General features: G+C 38.0%; 2 protein-coding genes across 5 annotated transcripts in view; one reads left to right on the forward strand and one right to left on the reverse strand.

Moving 5' to 3' along the window:
• Positions 1-11,346, reverse strand: part of usp1 (ubiquitin specific peptidase 1) — a 217,108-nt gene that overhangs the window by 107,566 nt on the left and 98,196 nt on the right. The gene's annotated exons all lie outside the window — the stretch shown is intronic.
• Positions 1-11,346, forward strand: part of dock7 (dedicator of cytokinesis 7) — a 182,299-nt gene that overhangs the window by 102,450 nt on the left and 68,503 nt on the right. For 3 of the 4 annotated variants that reach the window (XM_059984426.1, XM_059984427.1, XM_059984428.1), the window contains exons 21-27: positions 208-372; positions 3,251-3,426; positions 7,438-7,524; positions 8,324-8,419; positions 9,705-9,845; positions 10,386-10,499; positions 11,152-11,322. In XM_059984426.1, coding sequence (XP_059840409.1) covers positions 208-372; positions 3,251-3,426; positions 7,438-7,524; positions 8,324-8,419; positions 9,705-9,845; positions 10,386-10,499; positions 11,152-11,322 — 950 coding nt within the window. Of the gene's footprint in view, positions 1-207; positions 373-3,250; positions 3,427-4,583; positions 4,674-7,437; positions 7,525-8,323; positions 8,420-9,704; positions 9,846-10,385; positions 10,500-11,151; positions 11,323-11,346 lie in introns of all 4 variants that reach the window. The other variant, XM_059984429.1, reaches the window with a different exon arrangement.

Below are 11,346 nucleotides of genomic sequence, written 5' to 3' on the forward strand. Positions count from 1 at the left end.
TTCTCCACTGCAGAGGAGACCACATTGTGAACATTAAATACAGTTCACTAGACAGAAGGAGCAAGTAGAATCTGCAGGCATGACCTAAGTGTCCCACGCCAGCCTCTTTAATTCTCTATACCCACTCTGACCTTCCAGATGTTGAAGGTTAAATTGCAACTTTATGTTTTGTGATTGTAAATTGACATATACCATTTTTTCTTTCAGTAAACATGGGACAGCCATCTTTTGAAGCAATGACATCCATTGTGAACAGATTGCATAAGAATTTAGAAACAAGCCAGGACCAGCATGGCAGAAACAATTTGTTGGCATCCTACATTTACTATGTTTTCCGTCTTCCAAGCACAGAGTCAACCCCTTCGTCACCAGGTCTGAGTAAAGTCTCACTTTCTTCAGATTCCATAACTTATTTGATTAGTGGGTTTATTCTTTTTTCTTTTCAAATTTTTTTTTATTATTATTATTGTTATCCAAAATACAAGAGTACATCAAAGTAAGTAACACAATGTCTCAAAAGAGAAAAGAAAAACAATATTAAGGATTGAAAAATATGGTGACACCAAAAAAAGAGAAGGAAAAAAACCTACTAAAGCAAGAAAAAGAAGCCCCATTAGGTATATTCTTTCAAGAATAATTACTTCAGTTCTATTCTTGGCTTTTTTCTCACAGCCAATATTATACGTCTATGTACCATTCAATAAAAGAATCGTACAGATACCTGGCTTCTGTTACACTTAGTTTTGAGCAATAAGAAAGGATCAATTAATAGAGAAGAATTAATATATAAATTAAGAGGGGACACAAAATGTTGGCATTCATTGTGAGAGGATCCTGGTGAAACTGCATTGTGTATGATTCTTGTCACTAGGTGATGGTTGGAGGGGGTAATATGAGGTTTTACTGGATTGATTCCTGGGTTTGTGGGGATTACCCTCAAAGGAGAAATTCAACAGACTGGGCCCATACCCTCAAATTTATAAGAAAGAGAGGAGTTCATTGAAATATTTTAAATTCTTTAAGGGCCTTGACATGGTAGATGCAGTGGTGTTTCACATGGCTACCTGGTCTAGAATTTCTAGCTGTTTGAGAGCAACCTCCACAATCTCAGGAATTAATCCATTTGGACTGGAGGGTGACATTATTCTTCTCCCAGAATGTAACAAATCCTTAAAATTATCTACCCAGTCTAGCTGTGGAGACTGAGTATTTACATGACAGAAATCAATGTACTTCAGCATATTAGAAGAGTCAAGGGATATGGGATTAATATGGGGGAATGATGCTGAGACCTGCTCTTTTGACTTCTTATGTTCTTGTGAGGCTGTGGCTATACTGAACAGACATCTCAAATCATCCCTAGTGTCCTATTAAGGCAGGGGTCACCAATCTTTTTTGCACCACAGACCGGTTTAATATTGACAATATTCTTGCGGACCAGCTAATGGGGCGGGGGGGGGGAGGGTGGTGTTAATCACGACAGGAATATAGGTGATAAGTCAACTATAAGCCACTTATAAGTGGCTAATACACTCAATTTCGTTTCTGAAAGGGTTTATCTGACGAATTTAATGAATGCAATATTAAACACAGTGTATATTTTCCTCACATGAATATAGTGATAAGTCAATTATGTCAATAGCATCATAACATTTTAAGTAACTGTTGCATATTAAACACACAGCTCATATTTTCCTCGTAGGAACATATAAAATCATTGCAACACACTGAATCAGTGGGAGCCCTGGGCTTGTTTCCCTGCAACAAGACAGTCCCATCGAGGGGTGATGGGAGACAGCGATACACGAAGGGGGTTCCTTATGTCCAGTATATTTCGCAATTTAGTTTTTGTGGCTCTCAGCACTTGCTTACGTTTTTTTCCGATCAAAAAACCCAACGGGTTTGTCTTTAAGTGCGGGGTGCTTGGACTCAAGGTGCCGAAGCAGTTTCATTACCTCATAAGACAGACTCTGGGCCCGAACTCCAGCTTCCTGCCTGCCCGTCGCCAGACGCCTTGGCCAGGTGCAGCTGGTCGTGGGTGGGGTGAGAGGACAAGGTAAGGGCTGGAGATCCCCGTGTCGGGGCCGCTGCGGTTACAGTACGGAGAGAGCGACCGACTGAGTGAGGAGTGCGACAGGGTGCGGGCCCGCCCTCCTTGTAGGTAGGGAGGACCTATCAGCTGACAAAAGTTTGGCTCGAGGGATGACTTTCAGTAGATCGCAGCGAGGTAGCTGCTGTGCAACTTACAAAACCCTGAGCCTGAATTAGGTGGTCTGTGAATATTTTAGCACCGGATTCCCCACGAACATTTGGTGTGCTAAACAGGTTAGAGGTGGCACCCATCTGTCTGCTCTCCAGGCCAGTATCAAGGGCACTTTTCACCAGCTATGCAAGGCAGCTGGTTACCCTAGGCCAACCAGTGATCCCTCTAGGGTATCACTGCGTTTAGGCGACTGATGACCTCGCATGCATTCAAGTTCAACAGTAGGCGTGACAGGGAATGAGGAAAGGTACAGCTGACTCATATTGTTTCATATCGGCAAATCATATTGTTTCCTCGCGGCCCAGTAGCACATGCTTTGTGGCCCGGTACCAGTCGGGGACCACTGTAGTAAGGTAAAATCGGCCTATTAAAACAGGATATCCATTTTTTAAATTATTGGGCTTTGGTCAAGGACTTTGTGACCCTGGCAGTTAATTATGGCTTTCATTTAATAAGGATTTGTCATTTCTTATTTGTCACTTTGGTGTTCCAGTCTTCTTATAGAACATTTTAAAAATCCCTCTTCAATTAGTCTGTAATAACAGATTTTCCCAGACCCACCTCTCTTTCACTGGATATCCTGACTGGAGTTGATGTTACAAGGAGCTGATTATAATTAATATCTCTGTGGTTGTCTTTCTGATGAGAGAAGTCAAAATTTCAAAAATTGTAAGGTTACTTTACAATAATTAAAGAGTTGACTGAGTGAATCTAAACCTAATCTATTCTCATTGTTTAATAGTTTAGTTTATGACTATTTATCCTTGTATTTCCACGATGACCAACTTTTTCTTCCTATCCTGTATTATATATTCCTTTTAAAACCAAATTCTCCAGTATTTTGGTTGTGTAAAACTGTCTGCCAAACCTTGTTTATACCTGGTCTTTGATTATTTTTGCCAGATTGATATCTCATCTTGCAGCGCATCTGAATTTAGGCAGGGCTTCAGTCTGCACATATTGCTTATGATGAACTTCTTGCTGCAGGACCTGGTGGCTGTGTGTTAGGGGGATCTATGCATTATGCTACTATGGCACGTTCAGTGGCACGGCTAGCCAGCCTGAGTCTCAGTCGATCCAGAAGCCTCAGTAATAGCAACCCTGACATCTCCGGTACTCCAGCCTCACCAGATGATGAAGTTAGAACAATTATTGGCAGCAAGGTAAATAGTTTCTTTTCATTATTGGCATGATATTTGTAATGAGGATTTTATGTAGTGTTTAATCTGAATTCATTCATCATTATTTCCAATGTGGACTTTGTTCCAGGTTCGTGAAACCACATTCTATTTAACAATAGTTAATATATCTGTTGTTTTTAATGTCCTGCATCTAATTGACTTGTTCCTCAGTGGGTCAAGCAGCATCTGTGAAACACAATTAATCTTCCGTCAGAACTGGGAAAGGTTAGAAATGAACCAAGTTTTAAATTACAGAGAAAACAAAGGGGAGAGCTGTGATAAGGTGGAGACTGAAGGAGATAACTTGAGACATTAAGTCTGTTTCTCATTTCACATATGCTGCCTGATTTGATGTGTATTTCCAACATTTTCTGTTGTATCTCATATTCCGACTGTCAGTCATGTTATGTATTTGATGTACTTCTCTGTTCTCTGTAACACCAGCATTTAGATTAATTAATTACATTTGTTACCTCCATAACTCTGTGGTTAAAATTGTGTTGCATAATGTTCATCTATCTTAATGGAGATGTTTAAATACTTAAAACAGCTTTGCAAGTAAAATCATTATTTTCCTGATGCTCCTGTTGTGTTCTGCAATTTCATCCCTCTGCTTCTTTTAAATTATGATGTTCTAGTGGATCAGATTGAATTGAACTGACTAGTCTCAGACCATGTAGGTTTGGAAAATTTGATCAGTATTTTATACTGAGTTAGCTTTTTGTAACTTGTAAGGAACCTTTGGTCGCTGTTTTGGGAAAAAGGCGAAAGTCAGTGCCATTGTTCTGATCATTGTCTAATGGCCCAGGCTGGAAAGTGTACACATCTGGGCATCACAGCAGTAGTGTTTGTATTTCACAGCAGTAAGTTATGTAATTCTGCTTTGTTGCTCTTTACCTTCAACCTTCACAGTCAAAACTAAAGAGTGACTATTCCCAGTTTTGTAAAATCATACACTAGAAACGATCAATATCTTGAGATGAGGATGGGAGAACAATATATCTTTATTAAGATTAATCTGAGATGGACTTCTTCAGATTTAATTTCCTTATAACGTGTATGCTTTTGGAGAAGTTTAGGGATTCTCCAGCTAAATACTTTTAAATTCGCTTTTCCCTTTGCTTCGTTCACCTGCTTAGGGACTAGATCGTTCCAATTCCTGGGTTAATGCTGGTGGCCCAACTGTCCCATGGAGAAGTCCCCCCAGATCAAGCACTGAAGTAATGCAGGTTGTTTCAGATGCTAATATATCTTTTTTAGGATATTATTTTACAGATCATTTCTTTCACTTTTTTCCATCTTTCATTCTTTGGCTATTTTGTTTACTTTAGACAAAGCCTTTGAGTTTCAATGGTGCTTGCCTATGATTAATTTATTTCTTGTAAAGTTATCAGCCAACTTTTTTTTCAGCCATTTCCCATAGCTTTAAGCTTAACTGCCTGTGCATGTCATTAAAATGCATGTGATATATGGTACATCAAGACATGATTGCATATGTTTCAAATGTATGTATCGTCACAATTATGAATTTCTGGTTATAGGCCAAGTAGCAATCCTTACTTAATTCTGGAATATGTTTCATTGTATATTTAGTATATTAATTTATGTCTACTTATGCTGTTCCGCAAAATGTTGAAATTTCTCTAAGTTTGCAAGTGCCTTCTATTTATTGTATACTGTATCTACCAGTGCTTGTTGGTGACATGGTCTCAAAACTGACTCATGTAAATTGTTTGCAATGCTCTTGCTATTTCTGTAACTCATTTCAATGGTGTACAGTGCTCTTGTTGGAATTAATTCATGTTCTTGAAAGAACAGAGTAATTTTATTGTTGTCTGATAGACATTATTTAAACTGAAGAGTATTAAACATTGCTCATGCAGCATATACATTTGTCATCCATTACCATCATTGAGGGAAAAGTCATGATTTATTGTGTCACATTATCCAGCGTCTCTGTGTGTTTAGGAGAGTCTCACCAATGCAGAATTTAAATATTTTCATATTCTCCAGATTACAAGTGTATAGAAAACTAACAGGGATGAATTCAGGAAAGCTATATTGTTGGCCTTGGTGAAATACTGTCTGCTAGCAGCTTGTTGTATTATCACCAAAGGAGACAATACCAGACCTTGGGATGGTGTTAAAGATAAAAAGACTAAACCTCAAGATCGAGTTGCAGGAAAGAGTGTGGATTATTTCTGATATGAATGTTTTTAAAAACTCACTGCTAGTGCATCCAGCCAAGTTCCCTCATTATGCTTACAAAAACGTTACTATCAGTGAAATCGTGCCAGCTCTGCTCATCGTACAATGATTTTTCAAATTATGTGTTCCTGGTAAGTGGAAGTAAAAACTGAGACAGGCAAAAAATATTACAGTTTAGAAGTTCTGGTTTGGATTAAAGAATTAAGGAGGAAGAGAAAAGATCGATAATGTATTTGGCTAAAGATACAGAAAATGCTGGAAATACTTAGTAGGTCAGACAGCAGCAGTGGAAGGGAAACATTTAACGTTTCAGGGGTAATGGTTTTTCTTCAGAAAAAGAAATATGGAAAAGCAAGCTTGTCTTTAAGTTATTGGAGATGGGAAAGGATGGAGGCAACGGGAATGTCTGTGGTAGAGTAAAGACCACGGGAATTCAGGCGATACATATGCTTGTAGGTACTGTCTAAGAGAGGGTGTAAAAGTCCAGTATTATCTGAAAAGCAAACAATGCAGATGCTGGAAATTTGGGGAAAAAATAAAACAGAAAATCCTGGAAACGGGCAGCATTTTAAATGAGATTACTTTAAGTCAGAACTGGGGAAGAGAAACAATGAGAAATAAGAGTGTAGATGATGGAATCTGAAACACCAACAATTCGCTGGAGGCACTTAGTGGGTTGTGCAGCAGCTGCTGGGAGTGAGGAATTGTCAGTATCTTGGATCGAACCCTGCTTCAGGACTGAGAGAATGGAGAGGAAAGGCAGCCGTTATGGAGGGGAGATCTGGAGTAAGTGATCAGAGAACCGAGGAGGGGTGAAGGATAACAGGCAAATAGAGGGAGGTAGGGGTTGGAAAGGGAGAGAGACAGGTGGATGACCTCTTGAGGCAAACAGCAGAAAGGTAGGTGGGCTGAGGTGGAGTGAGGGTAGTGTTGAAGGTAGAGACTGCTAGGAGGATGATTAGCGGAGAAAATGATGTGAGAAGGGGACTGGTTGTTAGAGGTGGAGGAGCAAACCAAGGAGGGAGAAAGACTGGTCTTTTTGAGAGACTGGAAGAGGAAGGGAAGGTGTTGTGTCTATTAGTGGGGTATTTTGTGCAGATTGCAGAACTTACAGATAATGGTTTGTTGAATGCTTGGTTAAGAAGAGTTTGGTGAGAGCAGAAGGGCAGTAAAGTTTTAAGTATTTCTTGAATTTATTTCAGATTTTCAGTATCTGCTCTGTTTTAGTTACTATAGAAGTATTATTAAAGCAAGTTCTAGAAAATTTGATATAGAACAAATGGGATTGGAGATGAGAGAATAGGAGGATTATCTATGTGTTTTATTTTTTAAAAATACTGGTTATTGGATCTAGCTGAACTGAGAGAGAGAGAATAAAATTAGTCAGTTTGACACTAGAATTAATCAGAAGATGATAGACTCAACCCAGAACAAGGAAAATGTTAAAGAAATAATTGGTTGTATATTGGTGGGGAACTTATACAAAAATTACTCTGCCTTGATTTTCCACCCCTTTGAAAGATAATTAAAATTTTCAGTTAAAAACAACCTTGCGTAAAACACATGGTAGGTCTTAAACACGTCAAGGCCTTGATCTGCAGTAGTCTTACTTTCAGGGATAAACATTGATAACCTTTGTTACGGATGTGAAACTACAATCACTAGAGGTTTTAATTTCATAGCAGCCATTATGTGCTTCCAACTGTTGTGTGTTGAAATTAATATGTTCATTTGTGCCTCGTCTTCCATCACCAATCTGTTGCCAACATTCATTCCACTCCATAGGCTATGGATCGAAGTAATCGCATGTCATCGCATACCGAGAGTACAAGTTTCTTACAAACGTTAACGGGACGATTGCCAACTAAGAAGGTAGCGCACGGTACTGTTGTGTGAGCCACATAAGGAATGTTGGATTAATCTACTCCAGGAAGTCTTGAACCTCGTCTCTAATTCTACTTTTTCAAAATTAGGAGATTGCAAGTCAGACCCAGATCAAGTTAGGCTTTGTGGGAGAATTTGTTGCAGAACCTATGGGCTGAAGTGACCATACCCAGTTTGTGTGTTACCCAATGCCTAGTTGTCACACTGAGTGTCATAGTAATCACTTAGCTTGGCTTAGCTCAATTTAGTTCATACAAAGTTGCAGACAGCTTTAGGCATAATAATAGTTTTTTTTTAATCTGAGATCTAGTTGTATGACTCCAATGCATTTACAACTTGTTATTAATATTACCACATTTCACAGGCTTTGATAGACACAACTACTGTCATTATTAATGGTGACAAAATTTGTATGACATTCCATTGAACTATTTTCACATGTGTAGTAGAAGGTGATATCTTTGGTTTCCAAGAGATTTAAGTTTGCAATAAGAGTGATTAAAATTTGTTCAGAAAGCTTTAATAATTAAATAACATCCTCTGCAAAGGGAGAGAATTTACTTTATAGGTAGGGAGGAATGGTAGATCTCTCATGGTATTTTTTTTCCCTCTCAAATCATAGTTCCACCCTGGATCTGCTGCGAAATGGCTGATCCTCTGTAGTAAAGTCACCATCTCGTTGCAACTAGTTTAGATCTGGCAGCATTAATACATTACTCCTCATTTTAAAATAGCATGTTGGATGAAGTTTTAATGCTTACTGTGTTGTGTGGTTTGTGTAACATAGCTATTGCACGAGGAGCTGGCCTTGCAGTGGGTTGTGAGCAGTGGGGGTGTGCGTGAATCTGCCATCCATCAAGCCTGGTTCTTCTTTGAGTTAATGGTGAGTGAAATAGACACCAAGCAAAATCTCTGTGGAAAACTAGCCCTAAGTTTTAAAATTCTGCTCTTTAGTGCTGAAGAGTTCACTTTGTGAAGAGGATCGTATTCTGGATTTTGCAGATATGAGCTTTGAAAAAACCCCTAATTCTTTCTTCTACCTGAACCACAATTTTCACATTAGTGCTCCACTTCAGGTTCCACTTCTAATCAGCCAAGTGTAAAAAAAGTGAGCATAAAATATACAAAAGAAACTCATTTTTGAGATATATTATTGAAAAATGGATTATTAGTCATTTGACACAGATCATTGTGTGCCTTTTGGATCATTGTGTGTATGCTGAAGATCAAGAACCCATCTTTACTAATCCCATTTACCAGTATTTACCTTCTATCGTGCTTTGATGATTCAGGCTCTTGTCTGGATACTTCAGTGTGTACGGTTCTGTGCTTTCACCACCCCTCTCAGGTGGTATGTTCCAGATTTCAGCCACTCTCTTGCTGAAAAGATAATTTCTCAGAAACCCCTACAGCTGCCATTCTTTGCCCTCTAGTTTTAGGCCGTCTGTTTTCCTTTAAAAGAACATAGAACCTTACAGCATAGTACAGACCCTGCAGCCCATGATGTTGTGATGACCTTTTAACGGGCACTAAGGTCAATCTAAACCTTCCCTCCCAAATAGCCCTTCTAGTTTTCCTTCATCCATGTTCTCTTAACTGTCCCTACCATCATCCATAAACCCACCACTCTCTGTATAAAAGTCTACCTCTGACATCCCCCCTCCCTATACTTTCCTTCAGTTACATAAAATTATGTCCCTTTACATTGGCCATTCATGCCCTGGGAAGACTCCAGGAAGATCCAATTGATGTTTGCAAGATTGTGATAGGATTTGACATGGCACTTGTAGGGAAATTGTCTTATTTGACATTTAATTATCAAGAAACTATTTTTTCTTCTGCAATCCCTTCAGGAAATTAGTAAAATAATAGGATAAGTTTCAAGGGATGTTAATGGAAGTAGAGAATATAACTATATTAAGAAAGTAAATAGATTTGCTGTTGATGAAGAAACTAATTGGAAGAAAATGTAAGGTAAATGAATTTGAATTAGATTCAGAAAGAGAGAGGCCATTAAATCCAAGTAATGTTCTGATAATTCCAAAATTCAGGTTTCTAATTATGATGTTTTGCACTCAATGTATAGGGCCAAAAGCACCCTGACAATTCCTTTAAAATTATTAATATTTATCTGGGAGTAATGCTATGCTTAATGTGTTGTTGAACAGGTAAAAAGTATGGTGCACCATTTATATTTTTCTGACAAACTTGACATCCCGAGGAAAGCGCGATTCCCAGAGAGGTTCATGGATGACATTGCTGCGCTGGTTAGCATGATTGCAGGTGATATCGTTACAAGATTTCAGAAGGTAATGACTTAATTCATTCTTATTGCAATATTCAATGTCTGGATGTGATAGAACCAGATTTAATCTTGGTTCTGTGCCACTTTGGCCAATCTCAGTCAGGTCATTGGAAAGTTAATAGTCTAAAGAGAAGAAAAGCAAAATATACTTTTTGCTTTTCATTGTTACCTCAAGTTCTGGATGAAGGTAAGGCAACAACATAATATGGATTTTGTTACGACCCAGCTTTTCACAGCTCAGTAGACATCATAAGTAGATGTATTGGACAGGATGACTACTGGGTTACTGGTTGGATAAGGAAGTGCCTTTAGAAAAAGAGGAAGCATTTTAAGAATAATCAGGAAGGGGTAAGAATGACAGATAGTCCAGTTTAAGAATCGTGGACAATGAAAGGAAATTTTAATTTTTTTATCTGTGTACGGTACTGATTTATAGTGAGAAATTTCCATTGTATTTCAGGATATGTCATCTATCATTATTATTTACTAAATTAAAGTTGCAGTAGAATACTGCTGGTGTAACTAATTAATCCTTTATTTCTAGGATATAGAATTGATTGAGAGACTAAACGTCAGTCTTGCATTTTTTCTCAATGACCTGTTTTCGGTGATGGATCGTGGCTTTGTCTTTTCACTTATCAAAACCTATTGGAAGCAGGTATGAAAGTGAAGGTGTCCAAACTTGTGTTTCACCCTAGTTCTAAAGGATAAAATTGGTAGCAATGTGATGTAGGAACATTACAGAGTCATTCTTTGTTCCATGAAAGCTTTATAACTTTGATTCTATTTGATTTGTTACTGCAATTGACTCATCACTCCTACAGGAATGAAATGTAAATATTCACACTCAAAAACCCATGACCTTACTTAACCTATGTAAACAAAAAAAAAAATTCAAGGAAAAATTTGGATAAGGAAAATCAAATTTCCCAGGGAGCAGATACCTTAAGTTATTAAGTTACCATTAAATAAGACATTACTTTTTTAAAAATACATTTTAACATGAAATTTAAATATTATTCAGTTGGACTAAAAGAAAAAAATGTATTTGTTTAATAGCCAGTCAACCTTTCATGTTCCCATTTGAAAATTACTCCATGAAATACTATCACTTTTGGCAAATGCTGAAGCATGGTAGACAATTCACATGTAGCCAAGTCCAGTCAGACATAGAAATATATTCTTGGTGACATTGATAATACGTGGCACAGATTGTTAAGTTTGTTTGTTGTTATGGATTGCTTAAATTTGTAGTTTGATGAAGTTTGTCATTTTTATTTAAAATAAGATTGTGCTGTTTATTTCTGCAGGTTTCCTCAAAACTTTATGCATTGCAGACACCAAGTATGCTTGTATCGCTGAGATTAGACTTTCTACGGATCGTCTGCAGTCATGAACATTACGTCACCCTGAATTTGCCATGCAGCCTCCTCACACCGCCTTCCTCTCCATCTCCTTCTGTATCTTCTGCAACTAGTCAGGTAGAATTCTTCATTGGCAATTGA

Source organism: Hypanus sabinus, chromosome 11, assembly GCF_030144855.1.
Source record: "Hypanus sabinus isolate sHypSab1 chromosome 11, sHypSab1.hap1, whole genome shotgun sequence".
Lineage (NCBI taxonomy): Eukaryota > Metazoa > Chordata > Chondrichthyes > Myliobatiformes > Dasyatidae > Hypanus > Hypanus sabinus.